Source organism: Homarus americanus, unplaced genomic scaffold (genome assembly GCF_018991925.1).
Source record: "Homarus americanus isolate GMGI-L3 unplaced genomic scaffold, GMGI_Hamer_2.0 scaffold37032, whole genome shotgun sequence".
Lineage (NCBI taxonomy): Eukaryota > Metazoa > Arthropoda > Malacostraca > Decapoda > Nephropidae > Homarus > Homarus americanus.
This window is the reverse complement of record NW_024731852.1, coordinates 6,264,341-6,286,053: the sequence shown is the minus strand read 5'-3', so window position 1 is coordinate 6,286,053 and position 21,713 is coordinate 6,264,341. Positions and strand designations below refer to the sequence as shown.

Genomic DNA, 21,713 nt, shown 5'->3' with positions numbered 1-21,713 from the left:
GTCTGCTCATCCTGTCCATCCATCTTGGTCTTGTGAACATTTTAAGGCTGAAAGAATGGATGTTTACCAGACCTTAAAATAGGTACTGTAATGTACACTATAGAAAGTTTTTGAGTGTTACTGACTTTAGACTGTCACGAGTTAAAAGTTAAAATTCAAAGAATAATCATCCTTTTAAGTGGATTGAGACTGAACATGTTGGAATAAACAATCGTCCTTCAGAGTTTCTACAGGAGGATTATGGGGCTGTTGAGGTTGTTATCCTTAAACTGTACAGTAGATAAAATTGCCCATTACCAGAAGTTAGAGCTCATTGTTTAATTTCATGGTTCAGAAAACTGCAACAGTAATCTGATTATTCATCCAACATCGAAACTGTCACATCCCATCATTGTAATTTTACACCATTTTGGCACTTAAAAATCTTCCTCATGTACAGTACTCTAACTTGATCGACAGGCTCGAAGTCTTTCTAGAATAGATAACCACTTTTATTATAAGACTCAGAAAAGTTTGCAAATGAGTTATAGCCTTCAACATTAAACTCCTATTTATCTGGATTAATCCTTCTATACAGTATTTATACAGTATAAGAAATCCATAACACTTGTATCAAACTGATATGCCTAAAGTAGTGTTCATGTTTGTTTGCATAACTTTTAAATCAGTCTTAGTATGTGGCAATGGTTCTGAACCTTTTTATTAATCTGAACTTGTTACCTTATCAGCAGCCATACGATGTACTCTATCCATATTATTATTTGGGGGTGTAGTCAGTTATAGGTGTGTTTATTCTAGTTTTTCTTCAAAATTTATTACAATTACTTATTATATTAATAATAATTATGGTGAAACAAAGAAGTATTTAATATTGTTGTGTTGGTTACAGGTGTAGTGACAACAGTTCAGGTCACCCATGCGACCCCCGCCGGTCTATATGCCAAAACTTCTCAGCGTAGGTGGCAGTGTGACACCAAGATCATCACAGCGGGACCAGATGCTCTTAAATGCAAGGACATTGCTCGCCAGCTTGTTGAGGATGAACCTGCCAGGAAATTAAAGGTTTTTGATTTGCTCTAACTGCTACAGTACCACACTTAGAATTTATGAACAATTGGATGATAAAAGTAGTGTGTTAGGTGTTGTTTGAACTTGGTTCAGTAACTTCAAAATTGTATTCATAATATACTGTACTGTACTTATTATTTATGATGTTTTCAACACACCACTAAAGATGATTTTTGTTGGTACTGAGGTTGACCTTAGACCTTTTGTTACTTTCTGTACTGAAAATTTGCAAGATGAATTTCGATTGTGTAAGTGAAAGTTATCCTGTGGCAGTATATGCTGAATCCGTTACAGGCACAAAATATTACTAGAAATAAGCAAATGAAACTTGAATGGAAAGAATAGAGATTATTTGTTCATTTTCCACTCACAATATTGGTGAGTAAGTAAATTGTCCTTCATATAAATACAGTAAGATCTCATATTTCGCGCAATTTCATTTTGCGTTTTTGAATTTCGCGAGCACTACCTAATGTAACCAAGTCTTACATATGGCATAAAATATCGTGAATTTCGCGAGATCCAGCCAGCTGAATGCTGGCCACCGTCTTGAATGGCATCACAGCCCTCATACCAGTTACAGTCGTATCTGCTACAACGTGAGTTTTGTCAACGTGATTGGTTGTAACGCAGTTGATGAATAGGGGAACGCTGTTTGTAAAACACGAACTTTTTCATATGAATGTTGGCTATAGCGCGATTGTATCCTCAATGTTTTGATTCCATAATGTTTTAAGCATGGCGCGGGGTTATGCAGTGTTTACAGTTCACGTTCGACATCACATGTTCAATTGATGCATGTCTTTTGTTTGTGAAGTGTTTTTTTTGAGAGGTACCGTACTGTACTCTGTAAATTTTTTTTTTTTTGCAAATTTAACTGTTACCCATAAATACTGTATGAAAAGAATAAGTAAAAAGAATGTTTCGCAGCAAGGACTAATAACTGTTTACACCAGCGCTCTCTGTTTACATCACGTGATCAGTTGAATCGAGCGGTTTCTGTCGATTGCCCCGTGATTTTCACTGTTTTCTCCAATTTTGTTGTGTTAGCGATGAAAATGGAAAGACAAGGTAAGAAGAATGTTTCCAAGAAGCGTTCTGGTGATCGAATTGCCGGTGGTGAACGTAAAAGAGGTTTACAAGAACGCAACTATCGCGTTGTAGCCCGGGCTGCTATTGTGTGCTCTTTTGTGTGGTGTTACCGCCTGTCGAGTCAAGATAATAGCCTCTACCTGTACTGGGGGTCCTACTGATGCTGGTGGGGTTGAGACAGACCCATCTCAGCGGCCAAATAAGGAAGAGGAGAAGCGGGACTATCATAAGGGAGTTAAGTTTGCCAAGTACTCGATGCAGGATAAGCAGCGTGTGATTAAGTTACTCGAGGAAGGCCTAAAAACTAGTTTCTGGAAAGCACAATCAGGTCAATAAAGGCAGAATTTGTATCACTTGGAGTTTATAAATGGGAAAATCAGAGGATGTAGAGTGGCCAGTGTATATTGTTATTTTTCCCATTAGTTTATGTATTTGCGTTTGGCGAATTTGAATTTGGCGCAATTTTTCCAGTCTTATATTACTTGCGAAATACAAGATCTTACTGTATATAGCATTGCAATTTTAGTAAGACCTCTGTATATACGGGTAACAAATTGCACCAGATAACACAGTGCAGATAAGCAAGGATGGAAGATATTGTATGGAAGTAAATTATTGTATGGTGCAGCTGGCCACATATGGTAATTACTATTCATCACCTCATAGGAGACTCTGTACATGTGGCAACCCTATAGAATCAAAGTAGCTGAACTTGGGTTATGGCAATGACTTTATATTTTATTGTTCTTTAGATATTATGTGTGTGTTATAATAATGTTGTAGGGCTCTGTGCCCCCCTTCCCATCATCACTCATGTGCATGCCCAGTATCTGCCAACAGTGTGTAACAGAGACATGACCGACTGCCCAAGCGGCTAAGGAGCCAATCAGTGGTGAAGAGGATAAGCATAAAAGTAATCACACCCCAGTTGGAGTACCTTGACTATGACTGCTGTGTTGCCACATGTACTGAGCTGCCTGTCAAATAAGAAATGTTGCATATGTGGGTAACTGTAAAATGCAGAATAGAAAACAATTATGGGAGCTTTACATGAAAACTTGTGTTTAGCTCTTATAATGAAAGAAACAGTTTAGATTAAAACACTATTCTTCCACTGAAAACCCTCAGTTGATACCACTCTCCTATTGCATTGTATCACAGTTATAAGGAAGGAAATAATTATTAACTTCTGTTTCCAGGTGATCATGGGTGGAGGTCGACAGGAGATGGGGAATCCACTGGAAGATGATGCCAAGAAGATTTGTATAAGAACTGATGGCAGAAACCTTGTGAAGGAGTGGCAGAATGACAAGGATGCCCAGGGCAAGTCCAATGCTTATGTCACTACAACCAAGGAACTGCGCTCAGTTGATATTGATGACACTGAATACCTTATAGGTGAGTTGAGGTTCGGTGGGGAAGATTACCAGGTATGCTTGTACTGGACCTAATGTGAGTCGAGGACATGGATGACAATGTAGCTGTAACCTGTTCAGTCTAAGTTGGAGCACCATATAGGAGAATAAATTCATAGTTACAGTATTTGTACTATAGTGCGTTTCTTCTCAGCTGAGAAAAGATGCCCCGCCCCCTCCTCAAGAGTTACAGCTGATTGGCTGTTGCAAATCTGTTTGATTTCTTCCTGAAGTATTGATGTATTTCTAAAGGAGTTTATTCATAATCATTGGGATGACCGTTTCTGACGAGAAAGATATTTAGCTAAATTATAAAAAGATACATACCTTCATTATTTCAAACAGGAGCATGTACAGTAGGAAATTTTATCAGAAATCTTTTACATGAATTAACTGTTAAACTCTGATAACAAATTCATGCCTTCGGAGGATGCATTTAATATATACTTTTTTTTACCCACAATAAGGCATACTAAGACAAATTATGTATCCGTGAAACTAAATTATGCAAAAACTAACATTTAAAAGATCAGAATCACACTGAAATATTACACGGTCCCTGAAAATTGGTGGACAAGTGTGACAGACTTGGCCGCTTGAGTGAACAGCCGTTGGTCGAGGCGGGAAATACAACTGAACAACTTCATATTTCAGTGATTCTGAACTTTTAAAATGTTAGTTTTTTCATACTGTAGTTTTACTGATACGTAATTTGTGTGTGTGGGCTGTTTCAATACCACACTTGACCAATACTGGAGCAGGTTCAAATACATTCAGGAGCCATTGCTTGCCAACAGTGCATAGCAGAGGTGTAACCAACTGCTCATAATTTGTAATGTTTTCCTGTTAGGAACTAAATTTTAAAATTCTGAAGTATGATAGACATTTCAAAATATTAAAATATATACAGCTGTATATTACAATTTTCATAATATTTGGTTAATTATCGAACTATGGGACATCTTGTACAAAAATGTATGACTCGCATGTCACCATAGGATGTGACCGCCCGCCTCAGTGTAAAAAAGTATATGTGTGTGTCAGACTTGTCAGTCAGTTCATGTTAATTGTGGAGTGCATGTCTACGGTCTACTGCAAAAACTTCTTTCGATTGCTTTTTCATCATTGCTCAATATTTGAGTCTTTATGTCTGATAACCCTAAATCTGGTACTGTACCTAGAAATGTTTAAATTTTGATTGTGGAAGATCACAGAAGAGTACTGTATTGTTGTTTTGTTTGATTCCTTCGGGAGAAGGTTTCCCTCATAATTCATAAAATCTCGTAATTTGTAAGGGTTAAAGCCCCTATTATTTTGAATTGTGAAGTTTTTACTATACAATATAATGTACTGTTATCCTGATTAGCAAGTGTAATATTTGTGTGATCCTTGCAGGCTTATTTAGTGACATTCACATGCCATATGAGGTGGACAGGGACACAGGCCTGGACGGTACACCATCCTTGAAGGAGATGGTTGAGGTAGCACTTAAGCGACTCAAGAGAAATGATGATGGATTTTTCCTTCTGGTAAGTTAAAATGTACCTGCACACACACATACACATACTGTACATACATACTGTACATATTAAAGAAGTTCACTTTGTATTCTTACACAGATAATATTAATTAAAAAGTGTTTGTTTAACCCTTAAGCCCCGGGTTAGGGTGCTGCTGGCAGTACCCCTTCCCCCCCCTGCAGGGATAAATCGAGAAAAAATCAACTTTTCCAATAATAATTTAAAAAAAATATATAATAATAATAAATACAGTAGTACCTGATTTACGCGGTCAATTGAACCCACAGGGTACCGCGGAAAGTGAAAACCGCGTAAAGTGAACAACAGAACATATGGGATTAATACCAATAGAGACTGGCCCAACCCCCAAACTCCACTTTTTCAGACACAATACCTATATTGTAGTAAAAATAACATCTTAATTTTATGATGGTATGCTCACACAATTAATATTTATGAGAAATACAGTTGCCAGGTTAATGTCCATTCAAATAATGGACTCAGATCCCCCCCCCCTCTTCCCAGCTAACTAGCTCCTACCTCTCTGAGAAATGTTTGGGTGAAAACACTAGATTTTAACTTTTAGTAATAAATAATACCTCAGACTAAAGTTAGGGTAATATAATTGACATTTCTGGATTCCTTGCAGGTCAGGGAATATTTTGGATGTAAACTTCATATATTTTGCACAAAAGATAAAATATTTGCTTTGTGTAAACCAAATTATTACATTAGATCTAAAGTTTGTATATCTAATGCAAAATCCATGATGTTTATATTCAAAATGATCATCATATTGTAAGAATTCCAGCAATGTAAATTATATTCTGGCCAGGTAATTTGTATGAATTTTATGAGCTAAATAAAAAAAAAAAATTATACTTCACCGCGTATATGAGTAGATGCACCGCGGAAAGTGAAAGTCCGGTTCTGGCAAGGTACCGCATAAATGAGAAATCGATCGTGGAAAGTGAAACCTAAACGTAAATGAGAAATCGATCGCGGAAAGTGAAACTTAAACCGTGTAAAGCATGTAAAGCAGGGTAATACTGTAAATAAAAAATGGCGGGAAAATAGGCGGACGTTCTGGAATATCTTCTGGGGCCTGAGGGTTAAGAACCCCACTGAAGTCCAGTAAAATAAAACATCAGCAAAGGAAATAGAATCATGCAAACACCTTGTAATGGAGATGTATCATTAACAATAGTTCTTATAAGAGATCAGTTTTTAAATGCAGTGTACAGTGCTATATTATTTATTAAAATTGTTCAATATAATATTTGTAAGAAAATTTATAGTGCCACCTTGTTCAAAACATTTCAAAATAGTAATAAAAGATGAAAGAACTTAATGACTCAAACCCACGTGTTTCATACTTTGTCTTAAGACATACCAAAAAGAACTGAGTGAAGAATTGGATACCGTAGCAGTAAGGGTATCATATTGGGTCCATTAATCCTGGATTTAAATCTTCATTGAGGTAGCAATGTGTGATTTATATTAGGTGTGAGCCAGTACCATTACTAACCATATCCCCACAAACTTATTGTAAACCCAATTGGCTAACAAATATACATACTGTACATACCTTAGAGGCAGATAAACTTATCCTTGTCTTTGATGTGATGCCAAGCCTATGTGACAGATGTCCCAGGTTGATTCATAATTCCCATTGTGTCCTAGGCAAGCCTAGTTTAAGTGTAAGTTGCATTGTCCGGCCACAGCTTCATGTGTACATTGCACTTTTCTTTATTATGTCATAAAGTGAAAAAATTAATAATTTCTGATAATTCAGTTAGTACAAATTTTCGATACAGGTAATATGGTGCAGAGAATTTTGAACAAAATCTTTATATAAGGCTACTGTACTAATTTCAGCTGAAGAAAATGAAAATATATAGTTTATCAGTTTATGCTATTTATTCTGTACTGTGTTTGGTAAACTTTTATGATAATTATAATATCTCCATACATCTTTAATTTTTTGCATTTACATTGGATCATACAGTACCTGGAATCTTTCTTGAAGTGGTGATACATGTGATAATAAACTTCATATAAAGTAACTATGAGATGATTTGTGGAACCTCAGGTATTCCAAGGTTTCGGTAAGGGATTGATTTAAGTACTGTACTCTAAAGGGTCAGCACTTCCCCTAAGGGAATCTTGGGACATGTTCCTTCAGTATTTCTGGAAAATCTAAATTTCTACACCTCTCTCATGCAGCACAATATATTTTTTTGCTTGAAAATGAATACAGTATTTACAATGTGCTGCTTATTTTTGTTCATATGTTGTGTGGCCATTTCCTTTGTTGATAACAATAATTAAACAGGTGGAAGGAGGAAGGATAGACCACGGCCTACATTGGGGTCAGCCACGCCGAGCCCTGGAGGAGTTGCTGGCCATGGAAGAGGCAGTGGAGGCTGCACTTAAGATGGTAGATTTGGAGGAGACACTGGTTATAGTCACTGCTGACCACTCTCATGTGATGACTATAAATGGTTATCCTGAAAGAGGCAACAACATCCTGGGTATGATAGTACTTACATGTACAGTCCTATTTAACAGTTATTTAATTTTGTAACTTGTAAATCATATTTAGTATACTGTACTGTACAGTAAAGCCTCGAATAAAGACGTTAATGTGACCTCCAATATTGCAGTGTAAGGTGAATCGTCTTATCGCGAATCATTAATTACCATTAAAATAAAGCAATAATAATGAGATGCGTTCCCGAGCATGACCTTTTCATATCTTTTGTGTGGCTTTTTTACCCTCTTTTCCCCCCAAAACAATACAATTACAGTACGGTAATGGAAATTGCAAACTATATTCTTTAAATAATGTTTCTGAATGCTCCTTATACAATATAAATGAATAATAATATGGTCACACAAGAGGAGATGGGATGCCATTTTTTCGTTTGCGTTTACAGCCGGGAGTCCGGGACATTCTACACGAGAAAATGAAGAAAATAAGACCCTGGTTCTAGCTGTAGTAAATTTAATTTAAAAAAATGAATATACTGTATATGTTTTAATTAACGTTATTTAATGTTCATAAATGGAACAATCGAAGTAGCTAACCACTAATGGCAAAGAAAAAAACGATGGATTGGGAACGTCAACATATACATGTGCATTTAAGGATACCGCGTCATTTATCTTGAGAATATGTACAAAAGATTCATTATTGTTTATTACTGAATATGTATTTGTTTGAATTAATCTTTATACAGTATATGCGAAATGACCAATACAATTCATTAATACGTAGAATATTAAAACACAAGAGGATAAGAGACAACATTGTTGTCAGTGTTTACACCCAATGCATATGTGTGCACTCAAGGAAACATAGTCATTTATCTTAAAAATATGCACTACAGAAGATTCATTATTGTTTATTACTGAATATGTATTTGGTTGAATTAATGTTTATATATGTGAAATGAACAATGCAATTCATTAATAATATGTAGAATATTAAAACACACAAGAGGAGACAAGACGGCATTGTTTTCGTGAGTGACGATGTTTCTACATAAGAAACTGAAGAAAATAAGACCCTGGTTGTAGCTGTAGTGAACTTAATGTAAAAAAATTGAATACAGTACCTGTATGTTTGTTTTAAGTAATGTTATTTAATGTTAATAAATGGAACAATAGAAGTAGGTAACCACTAATGGTAAAGAAATAAGGCGAGACGATTGGGAACACCAACATATGAGCAGTAAGTGCATACATGTGAAAACATATCGTCATTTCTCTACATATGAATATGAAAGCAACACTTATTTACTGTTCATATATGTTTTAAATAATATTTACGAATGTAAATTTAAAATTCTATTCACCAGCGATGGTAAAGTCTAAACATAAGGACAGCTAATGAATATTGTGCGAGTTTTTACTCAGATGACGAAGTCATCAGTTCAACTCTGGCTGAAGCTGTAGGTTCAACTCTGGCTGATGCTGTAGCTTTCCATAAAGCTGTTGCTGAAACTGTTACTGAACCTGAAACTGATGTTGAAGCTGCTTATGATGCTGAATTTGATGGTGTAGCTTAAGTTGATGGTTTAGGCCTTCGAATAATAAAGCTGTCGAAAGAACCTTGCACAGCTGCTTTCTTTTCTCATTATACATCTTTATGTAGAGGTCATTTGTGTTTATTTAAATTTTAATACTTTGTTCTGTTAATGGATCCACTTCAGAAAATATGTTCATTGCTTGCTCCATATAATATCCACAGACCTTTCACCTTTTTTATATCGTTTTAACACAACTAGTTTCTCGGCTAAGCTTAGACACTTTCTATTAGTTTTTGAACCAACACTACCATCACTTGCTCTCTTGCTCATGTTTAATAGGGATGCATAAATGCTGTAAGAAACCTGAGAAAGTTTTTCTCCAGTTCCTGTTCCAGATGCGTGAAAACAAAAGGCCCGCCAAGCTCCGACTGTTGTTTACCACTCATTAGCAAGGCAGCTTCTTTGCGCAAGGCGCTCTTCATTTTTTTCCAGTAATTTTTTTGTAATAAACATCGGAATTAGTTATTATTTATATGAAAATGTAATTTTATTATATTTTTATTATATTTTGGTCGTAAATACGAATGAAATAAGGACGTAAATTGAATTGGGTCCTAAATTAACTAGGGTTTTAAATATGAAAAGTTGTTGGTCGAACCGTTGTTATCGGAGGCTTTACTGTATACAGTATATTACATCTAAATAAAAAAGAACAAATATTCAGACTTGCATGCACATGGATTTTCATAACTGCTCATATTTATACAGTTTACAGTAGATAAACGGCGAAACGCAGTCCGGGTAACCGGTGGATTCAACTAACCAGCACCAAAATGAAATAATAATAATTTTTTTTTCCAGAATCGGCTAGAATTGTAATTTGAATACTATGCGCAGCGAGGATGAGCTGCCATATTTGTTTGTATGATAAACAATAAAATTGATACCTAGAGTATCATAAAATATAATACAGTAGCACATACTTTATGTAAAAAAATAGCTCCTTCCACACTCAATCCACCCACTTCGGCCAGGCAGTCAACCTACAGACTCAGACATGTGGTTGCTGCTCTGTGTGTATGCCATGATGTCACATTAAGAGGGAGTGTGGCCATGCAGTTATAGCCCACCACCACACATATACAGTACACACCCATGCTCTTCATATTTTCTTATTTTAGAGTTTTATATTTTCTTTATTTCTAAGCCACATCATTTATATAGAGTGGAATAAGTGTTAAAGAAGTCTGTTTTTCTGAGACATGAATTTGCAAGGTCAGCCTGTAGCACTGCAATGTAGGATTTATTGGGGGGATCATAAGAGTTTATGTACATTCTAAGTAATGCAATATTAATGCTTCTCAAGGTGTGACGATTAATGAAGATGATGTGTCGGATCATCTACCCTATACTACCCTTATGTTCACCAATGGCCATGGCTACAACTACTCGTGGGATGGCGAACATGTGAGTATAGTTTCTGTACCGAGACTAAGAAAATGGTACAGTATATGGTTTGGGCCTATCAGGTAATTAACGGTAAAGGTGAAACCATTTACAGTAGAAGGACTGGGTAAAACATTTATCAAACCCAAGTCTCCTGTATTGGAAAACCAGCAGCTGGGTCCATTAATACTGTACAGGTGCTCCTCTACTTAAGAACGTTCAACCTACAAACATCATCACTGAGGAGGGTTACCTGCCAGAACAGGTGTTTAATGTGGATGAGACTGGATTATTTTGAAGAAAATTCCATATAGAACAAACATTACCTAAGAGGAGAAGAGTGAGCCAGGTTTTAAGGCTGTATTAAAGGGTATAGCTGTATTCCATATCCATAATATTTTCATTTTTTACAATATGTTTGGTATCTACAAGAGTAAAGTTGGACTTACAAACAATTGGACTTACAAACAAGCCTCAGGAACGTAACTCGTTCATAAGTAGAGGAGCACCTGTACAGTATACATTTTGCTTCTTGTGTTTGCTTTCTATGCTAGGTAGCTAATTGTAGTACATATTCTAATTTGAGGGATCCAGGGATCTACCTTTTTAAAGGTAAAATGCTTAAAGCTCTCAGCTCAACAGTGCAGATTTTTTGGAGGGATTATCTGCAGGTGGTTTGTTCTATATTATAATTTTCTTACTTTATCACCATCACCACTTTTGGGGTTACTATCCAGTTGGGGCATCAGTCAGTTATGTTATACACTGTTGACAAGTATTATGGGCATACATGTTTTTTTTAAATTATAAAGTAAGGTCCTGCTTAATGGGTATATGCATTCCTGAAAATGTGGTCATTAGGTGAATTCTTGTTCAGTGGGACCCATTTTTCCATGTGATGCCTTGTTAAAAACAGATGTGTTTCAGCCCAAAATCTTTTACCCGAAACCCATAGACTTAGATCCACTCCATCCTAAAGAATTTCGACCCTAAAACCTAACAATATTAAATATTGTTTAGTATACAGTACACAGTACTGTACTTACCAGAGCTGAAAATGAATGCTGCTTGTGTTGACCTTGCATTGTTAGTGGGTGGAGGAGACAGAGGTATCTTCTTGTCTCTTCATCTGAGGAATCAACAAGTTGTTGATTGTATGCACTGTTGATGACACTAACCCCAGGGCTCTGTAAATATCAGACTTTTTCATCAGAGTTCAGATGCTGTAGTACATCCAATTTCATTTTCATCCTTGGAGTGGCACTGATCATAATGCCAGCTATCATCTTTGGATTCATCATTGTTGGGTAGATTTAAAAAAAGAAAAGAAAAAGAGAAAAGTACAAAGAAAGGTAATATACACTCGCTAGAAAAATATTCTGCACCCTTGGCTCTGAAACGACAGAAGCCATGATCAGTGTTATCAGATCTCTTATTCCGGTGTGTCATATTATATGACCCCATAAAGGTGCAGAATAATCTTTTTGTGAGTGTACAATGAGGTAGATAAGATGATTGTCAACAGACATCGTTAAAACAAATACCCAGTATTAGCGCATTCAGTGAATTTTCATACCCAAAACACTACTTATTAAACCAAATTTTTATTCATCATTTACGCATTCAGCAGGACCTCCCTGTACCCGAGCTTGCTCCAATGCTCAGGCCTGGATGTAAAGGAGCTCACACCTAATGCCATTACAGAATTCTCTGGCAGAATATTCTACTGTACTTGTTTGCAGCTCTATAGCCAAAGACATTTGCTTTGACAGTTTTCTGTACTGACAGATTCATTAATTTGAAGTTGTGACTTTAGTAGAGTGGTCATCTATTATTTCCTTGATATATGAAATAGTTGCCTTGGTGGAGCTTCATTTTACTCTATCCCTTTTGTCACTGATCAGCCTGTTAGGTCACATCTCTGTTCAGCACTGTTGCAATTACTGGGGATGCCCTGGCTGCAGAATGTATATGTACCTGTGCCAGTGTTGCTCAAGTCTGGTCTTGAATGAACTCGCATTCAGCGCTGTCACAACACTCTGGCCGGTTATTCAAAGAGTTTGCAAGTTTCGCTCTAAAAGTTTGCCCTGACTATTGTCTGAACTCGTGGCTTCTACAACCTTAAGCTGTGACCTATAGTGGGGCAGGCATCTGCTAGTTCCAGGTATGAACATTTGAGTGAGTAATGTCCTCAGGGACTTATATTGATCACCCTTTGCCTGCCTATAGTCCAGGCATTCTAATCTGTGAGTAACTGAGATGCTGTAGTGCAGGCACCAGTTTGGTGGCCTTCCCCTGGACATTTTCAATCAACTGACAGTTTCTAGCATATCTCAGGGACCAGACAGGGTAACAGTACTGCAAACGGAGAAGCACCTCACTTTTAAAGAGTATTATAAGGGACAGATTGTCTAAGTATGTGAATGCCCTTTTTATAAGATTTGCATCCACCTCAGACTACACATAATATGGAAAATTTACTTGCCTGGATTTTTTGGAGGCAAAGTTAATACACAAAACAAAAACATTTCTACCATTCAAATTTATTGAGTGTATCAACTCACAGATCACTTGTGCCCGTCTAAAAGGTGTCAGTAGCGGTAACCCTTGTTAAGTGATGTTATAACTCCTGTCACCTTACCTCACACCTGCTGGGTGTGAATACTTACATTAACTACCCATCCCCCCCAATAATCTGGTGTCACTGGCAGTAACATTTGTCATATGAGGTCATAACTCCTGTTGCCTCTCGGCTTGGTTGGTTCCTTTGAAATGTTGACAACTTGACACCGACTGACTAGCTGTTGCTATAATGTACAGTAGAGATAAATTACCTTCACCTGACATAGGTAACTAATCCTGGTACAGTACACTGTTGACAGCAGCCCTTTGATGGATCTCCCTGGTCGACTGTGCAGATTATGTGGTGCAGAAACAGTACTTGTCCCGGACAAGTGACTTTTTTAATACTGTATACTTGCTCGGATATTTTTTTACTGCCATTACAGATTTTTGGAGGAAATTTGCATGCCTGAATGTCTTTCTGGGAAAAGTTAAATAATCTCTTAAAACTTCAAATTTATTGTGTTTATCACAGATCACTTGTGTATGTCTAAAGGCCTTTTACCTTTACCCTTCTCTATCCAGTGGACAACTACAGCTTCCAGCTGGTGTCAATGACTGTAATCTTTGTCATTTAATATCATAACTCCTGTCACCTCACCTCACACCTACAGGGTGTGTAGGGAGGCAGAGGCATCACCTGTTATCACCTACCCTGACTACCATTCCACCTATAATCTGGTGTCAGTAACACTTGTCATGTGAGGTCATAACTCTTGTCGCCTCATGTCTACAGCCACTCACCGACTGACTAAAGGCGGGTTGACGGCTTAATGTAGAGATAAATTACCTGCACTTGATGTGGGACACTAATCCTGGTTAAACATATATCGGGGAGGTGGGCTGACACAACACCTGACAAATTCTTGTCTAGGTATTTACCTCAAAACATTAGTTTGTATGCTAGGCATATGGACATGAAAAATCACTTGCCTATCCCCTAGTCCAGGCATTGCTAATCCACACAGCCTGTACCACCACCCAGAGCCATAGATCTCTATCTATGGTTCTGACGTCACCCCCACCTCTTCTTCCTCCTACCACCACCTCTCCTTCCCCAACCACCACTACCAGCTTCTCCTCCTACCACCACCACCTTCTGCCACCACTACCACCTTCTGCCATCACCACAACCTTAAACCACAATTATGCCCCTGTACTATTATGGTTGATATTTCCACATCTCATTATCCATGTCCTTTGTTGGTACAGGTTGTACCTCTCTAGTCCGGCATTCTGTGGTCCGGAAACTCCCGTGGTCCGGAACGATTTTAGTTTGTCCAACAGGTAGATAGGCAGCTTTTTTTTTTTTTATTTTTTTTATTTTTTACTTATTTTAATTATTATTATTATTACAGGAGTATTAAATTTTTGCCCCTCAGGCCCCTCGTGGGTCAGTGACTTATGCCCGGGTGGGCTAATCCCCTTAAAAAAAAAAAGCCGCGGGAAATTAAGGTTTGTTTACATCCGGCAGTTCGGCTGCTCTCTCTCTCTCTCTCTCTCTGCTTGTCTATACAGAGTACAACATTTAACCCTTCAATATATATGAGCAGTAAATAAGTGTTGCTTTCATATTCTTATGTAGAGTAATGACGATATGTTTTCACATGTGCGCACTTACATACGCGCAGTCTCACTTTTTTTTTTACCATTAATGGTTAGCTACTTATATTGTTCCATTTATTAACATTAAATAACATTACAGGTACTTCAAACAACCATATTAATTTTTTTACATTAATTTTACTGCAGCTAAAATCAGGGTCTTATTTTCTTCAGTTTTATATGTAGAACCAATCAGTCACTGGTTTTGTAAGCTTTAACATAAACAATGCCGGCAGCCGTCTCGTCTCCTCTAATATTCCACGTATTATTAATAAATTGTATTGTTAATTTTGCACACACAAACATTAATTCAATAAAAAGAAATTCAGAAACATAAATTAAAATATATATGAACAGTAAATAAGTGTTGCTTTCATATTCTTATGTAAAGTAATGACGATATGTTTTCACGTGTTCGCATGCCCACTTACATACGCGATCTCTTTTTTCTTTACCATTATCGTTAGCTACTTCTATTGTTCCATTTATTTCCATTTATTAACATTAAATAACATTACTTAAAACAACCATATTAATTTTACTACAGCTACAGCCAAGGTCTTATTTTCTTCAGTTTTATATGTAGAACCAGTCAGTCACTGGTTTTGTAATCAACGAAAACAATGCTGTGTCATTTCCTCGTGTGTTTTAATATTCTACGTATTATTAATGAATTGTATTGCTCATTTTGCACACATAAACATTAATTCAATAAAAAAGACATTCAGTAATAAACAATAATGAATCTTTTGTACATAAGAGAAATGACGCTGTTTACACATTATGCACGTCGTCTGCACGTTGGCGGGCCGTTCAAACCCGTCGAAATTCAAGTTTCCACCGTCAAAATTTTTATTTATTTATTTTTTGTGTTTCCAATAAAATACGTTAAGAATTAAAAACTCGCGAAATTTGAGAAGCTACTATACGACATTTAACCCTTCAATATGTCTTCAAAGAGACCATGATGCAGAGAAAGTGGTGCTAGTGCTTCCAAGCATAAGCACAAGTCACTATCTATCCAGGAAAAGGGTGAATTTCCATGGTCCGGCAATTTCCATGGTCCGGCACCGGTCAGGTCCCGAGGTTGCCAGACTAGAGAGGTACAACCTGTAGTAAGTTAGCATTTTCAGAAATTTAGGTCTTCAGCAAAACTGTTTATGATAGCAGAAACAAAAACTAATATTAATTTCACCTTTTTCTTGATGTAAAGGTAATTCGGCGCAACTTGACTGGAGTGGACACAACCGACAAGGACTTTGAGGCCCTGGCTGCTGTCCCAACTTACCCTGGCTCAGAGACTCACGGTGGTGAAGATGTTGCAGCATATGCCATAGGTACAATATCAGTTCACATTGTTTAATCCTTTATCTTGACTGTTTATATATTTAAAAAAAAGTTGGGGTTCAAACTGGTTATGTTTAAGAATTGTGGCATACTGCCTATGAATAATGGATAACTACTAGGAGTTATATCTCTTCGGCTCTTGATAAAAAAAAATATTGCCCAAGAGGGTATTTATCCATTGACCAGTAGAAAAATCGGTAGTCTCTAGTTAAAGCATTGCACTACTTTTTTTTTATCCATGATTTAACCCTTTCATAGTTATGTCAGTTGGATAAATCTCAACCCCATTACCTATTGGGCTGACAATACCTATTATGGTATTAAAAAATGGGGTTGGACTTCTTTGCTTTAATATTCAGAATAAAAAAAAATTATATTTATAAATATTTGTTGGCTGTGCATTATGTGAGGGGTTGTGGCTTTATCTGAGACGAGTCAGCAGGAGGGGGTCTGGGAACTGTCAGGCTCTTAGTGATGTAACCTGCATCATTAGCCATTAAGAAGGTTAATATTTACTTTACTTTACTTTTATCCTCTTTACCACTGATTGGCTTGTTAGCCGCTTGGGCGATCTGTCACGTCTCTGTTACACACTGTTGGCAAGTACTGGGCATGCACCGACTCCTGAATTTATCTGAACCCGCTCCAGTGTTGGTTAAGTCTGGTCTTGAAAGAGCTCACACTTGGTGCCGTCACAACACTTTCTGGTAGATTGTTCCAAGAGTTCACAACTCTCACTCCGAAAAAGTTTGCCCTCACAGTTTTCTGGACCTGCGGCTTCTTCAATCATGAGCTGTGACCCCTTGTGGGGCGAGCGTCCGCCAGCTCCAAGTAAGGACACTCGACTGAGTAATGCCCCTTGAGATGCTTATACACCTCAATTAGGTCACCCCTTGCCCGTCTGTACAGTATCAAACTTACAGAATAAATGAAATGCTGGTAATTATTTCAACCAATTTTGTTGAATTAAATTTCCTCCAACGAAAGGTGGGTTGGTTCCTCATTTCTTTTTGTGTCAAAGGTCACAAACAAAAACATCATAAATAAAAAAAAATATATATATATACAGCGAGACCCCGACTTACGACGGGGTTAGGGACCCAAATCCAGGTCGTAAGTCCGAATGGTCGTAAGTCCGAATGGTCGTAAGTCCGACATAGATAAAAAAAAATAATTTTTTTTTTTAATAAAAAATCTACAATGAAATACAGTACAGTAAAAGTAATAAATAATGAGGAATGGATACAGTACAGTGAAAGTAATAAATAATGAGGAATGGATACAGTGTGACTGAGCACTTACCTTTAATGTAGTCAGCTGAATGCACATGGGGCCCCCATAATTTTCAAATTATACATGGAGACTACATTAACTGGAAACGTTTCGGTATAGAAAATGCGTGTGTCATTTGAAAAGAAAAAGGAAGTCGGGGTCTAGCACCAGGACACTCGCCCCTGCTGTTAGATCGTCACCCCAACGTAAAAGTGGTCTTCCTTCCTCCCAACACTACGTCATTAATACAGCCCATGGACCAAGAATTGATCTGTAATGTGAAAGCTACATTCTCTGCAAAGAAATTTAAGCTCCTGAACGACTACACCAACACCAAGGATGAGTTGCATAACCTGGGTGATACCGATAGCAAGAGCGAAGACGACGAGGAACAACAGTTGGCAGAGCAAGAAGTATTTGTGAAACAATTTTGGAGAACATTCAACGTCAAGAAAGCTGTGGACTTCTTGGTGGAGGCATGGGATCAACTGTCTGTAGCAACTGTTCGTCACGCATGGAGACATGTGTTGCAAGGTATTCCAGGTGGGAGGCAGAGTAAATCTGTGACTGGTGAGGTTCAGACTGTTGTAGAAGCAGTGGACCTTGCCAGAGAAGCTGCGCAGAGTGTTACAGCTGCAGGCTTCTCCGAGACCACCAACGATGACATCCTGGAGGTGATAAGGGATCCTGATGTGACTGCCAATGAGATGCTAGATGATGATGACGTCAGTGAAGAGGCAGGTGGTGCGTCATCCCAAGAAGAACGCAAGTTATCACATAATAATGTAAGGGGTGCCATCGAGTGTGTTGAGAAACTCACCCTGACGATAACCGTTATGAAATCTTCACTACCCAGCTGTTGCAGACTATGGAGCCCTAGATCAAGGTGTATCGCAACAACATCAACACCAGCCGTCAGCAAAGCATTACCGAGTTCTTCGCCCGCAACCCACCACAGCCAGCCCAAGCCAGTGATAGTGACAGACAGAGACAATGATGATGACTTTGAGGGATTTGTCAGGGAGCACTAGTAAGTGTGGATAAAAGTGATGAAGACTCACCTGAGGGCCAGTAGCCTGCCCTCTGCCTCGGAACCAGCCTCCATTCCCGTACGCCGACCCATCTCTTCTAACGTAAGTGTTAACCTTAACCTTGTTTTTTTCTAACCTAACCTACAGTATATTATTCCCTTATTGATTGTTCCCTTCTATATTATGTGTGTGTGAATACCATCATAAAGTTAAGATGTTATTTTTGCTAAAACGTATGTATTGTGTCGGGAAAAAGTGGAGTTTGGGGGTTGGCCCAGTCTCTATTTCAATTAATCCCATATGTTATGTTGTTCACTTTACGCGGGCCGCCGTGGGTTCAATTGACTGCGTAAAGTGAGGGTTCACTGTATATCCAAAAATGTAATTGAGCTTTGGATATATTTTGCAAGAATACAGCACTAGCAATTAGATAAGCAAAATTTTGAAAATTTCATTGAGTTTTGAATAGCTGTGTAAGAAGAAAACCAATATGAAATAAGGAGTCGGTATATTTTTTTACACAAGCCACTTTCTACTTTTGAGCTGCTTAGCTCCATGAACTTATATAATAATTATTTATTTTTATGCTATATAATAGCATAATTTAGTTGAGAAAAAGCACAAATAATCTGAAAATTTTGATAATAAATTATATAAATGCCTCGCATTATACTCACTACCCCTCACGTACACCCATGCACACATGATTCAAATTGTACCCCTAAAAATGTAGCTAAATCTGGCGTCTTTTAGTCCTACCTGCTTATTTATTGGTTGGTTTAGGCAATGATAATATAAATTATGTTTCCATGTAGGACACAGGCAAGCGGGCCGTTTGAAATAAAGAGTCGCCAATATTGATGCTCGTCCTTCAGCAGTATGAAAAACGTCTCTTATAGAGACACACCACACTTCGTGGGTCAATGGAACTACGCAATTGTCACAGGGCTCAACAGGGAATGACGGTAGCAAAACATGATGGCCACTCTGACATTCAGCTATTCGCATACATTTTCCCTCTGTCAATATACTTTTATTTATTCAAATATAAAAGTAACGTGTAACATTTGGAATATTCACTTTCCACTATCTTTACAGGACCAATGTCTCACCTTTTCCACCGGGTCCATGAGCAGAACTATGTGGCTCATGTGATGGCCTACGCAGCATGTATTGGTCCTTATGAAGATAATTGTGATCGTCCAGCAGAAATACCCCAAAATCTCTACAAACATGTGAAAGGCATCAGAAGAAAAAGTAGTACAAGTTCAGGAATTTCATTGAACACAACCAGTTCTGTAGTATTGATGTACGTGGCCATTGTTCACATTACCAAAATGTTAACATATTGAGCACATTCCCAGTTTTTAATGTAACCCTTTCAGAAATAAGTGTTTTGATATGCTTCATTTCTTGTTGAAAACTTACTTTAGGTATTTATTTAATATAAATTGTTATTTAATTGTGTTGAAATGCTTGTTATGCTGTGCACTTCTTATATTTAATATTTACTAAAGCTTTTATTTTTAAGTTAACTGCAAATATTTATCAGAATGGACATAATATGGTTTGGTATTATGGTGCAATTTTGTTTACAGTACAGGCATCCCCTAATTTATGAAAGGTTTGTATTCCTGGAAGACCATTCATAAATCAAGGCCAATTTTTCAGAGATTTTTATTAATTAATGGAAAATATTTTCTTATAAAGTTATGACACTGAAAACCTAATAATCTCTTGTGGTTCAAAGTACAAGGCAGAATGTTGTCAGCATGTATATTTAATATTTTTATAGGTAAGCATTATTACTAATATGGTTAGTTGTACAGCATTAATAAATGTGCATGTATTATATTTCTTATTGTTTTATATATAAAATTGATTAGTTTAAACAATGGATCAGTCAAGAGAAAAGTCTAGGCATCAAGTAGGTGCACAAACTGTATCTCCATACTAGCCATGTTGTTTGTTGATTCACCCCTTCCTCCACCAAGCACCTCGTATGATCTAACTGGATTAAATTCTTGGCTAATATATAATCTTAGAATCATCAACTCACAATTCATGTTAATTTTTCTCAAAATACTGTAAATATCCTGTAAAAAAAATGTGCTGTAAGTGGACCGTTTCATTTCATTTAAAAAAAATAGGTAAAATGATTTTTATAGTCCATTTATTAGTATTTTTTAGTCTTAACTTAGACTTTGCAAATTCTGTATTGTACAAATATGAAGTGTCTTTTATGTAGTTTCGTCTTATTATGCAAGTATAGATGTAGTGAGTGAGTGTACAGGTAGTGTATAATATAATACAAGATGTCTATGAGGCCAGTAGACCAGTTACAGGATTCAAAAGAAGCCTCTCAAGCAGCTGCCAGACTCCACTTGCACTATTAAAACAAGTGAAATGGCTCATTATATCACTTGTGTAATGTAATGATGAAAAATATGAAACTTAACAAGCAAGCAGACTAATTACAATCCTTTTGTATACATTATATACATATGTATCATACATTCATCATACATGTACCATATTATTATATATGTATCATGCATTATATATATATATATATATATATATATATATATATATATATATATATATATATATATATATATATATATATATATATATATATATGATATATAACTATATATATATATATATATATATATATATATATATATATATATATATATATATATATATATATATATATATATATATATATATATATATATATATATATATATATATATACACACACACAGTCGACCCTCGTTAATTCGGACCCCTTTAATCCGGATTTCGGATAAATCGGACGAAATCTGAACTGTCCATATCAAATTTCTGGTTCTGGGATTGTCCGAGTTGCAATTGGGGTTGCAATTTCAAATTCTGTGTCACTACTAAGAAATAACAAAGTCCCTGGTGCATTCTGAGATTAAGAGAAAACGGACGACTCAGGCGTCCTGAAGTGAGAGAAAACGGACTCCTATGACGGGGCACTCAAATAGAGAGACATGGCTACATGTTTTGTGGACTAGCCACTGTACAGTATCCTTTTCATCACTTTGTAATAAACCTCGTTATGCCTATGTGTTTCTGATAATTATCATAACATTATATATTTATATATTTAGCGGTTGTACAAACACAAGGCCTCACACATGCCATTCAGACTGACAGACTTGACAAGTTTTACCAACGGTTAACGCTCATAGGAGCGTTATTGGTTTGTTGCTGGAGAAATAAACC

General features: G+C 36.8%; 1 protein-coding gene across 2 annotated transcripts in view; it reads left to right on the top strand.

Annotated features, from left to right (window-relative positions):
• The window catches only part of LOC121867979 (alkaline phosphatase-like), a 60,042-nt gene extending 39,125 nt beyond the window's left edge, over nucleotides 1-20,917 (top strand). For both annotated transcript variants that reach the window (XM_042368157.1, XM_042368156.1), the window contains 7 exons: nucleotides 890-1,062; nucleotides 3,360-3,558; nucleotides 4,971-5,104; nucleotides 7,431-7,629; nucleotides 10,496-10,596; nucleotides 16,016-16,139; nucleotides 19,551-20,917. In XM_042368157.1, the coding sequence (XP_042224091.1) occupies nucleotides 890-1,062; nucleotides 3,360-3,558; nucleotides 4,971-5,104; nucleotides 7,431-7,629; nucleotides 10,496-10,596; nucleotides 16,016-16,139; nucleotides 19,551-19,804 (1,184 nt within the window). In that variant the 3' untranslated portion in view covers nucleotides 19,805-20,917. The remainder of the gene's footprint in view (nucleotides 1-889; nucleotides 1,063-3,359; nucleotides 3,559-4,970; nucleotides 5,105-7,430; nucleotides 7,630-10,495; nucleotides 10,597-16,015; nucleotides 16,140-19,550) is intronic.
• The last annotated feature ends 796 nt before the right edge of the window (nucleotides 20,918-21,713 follow it).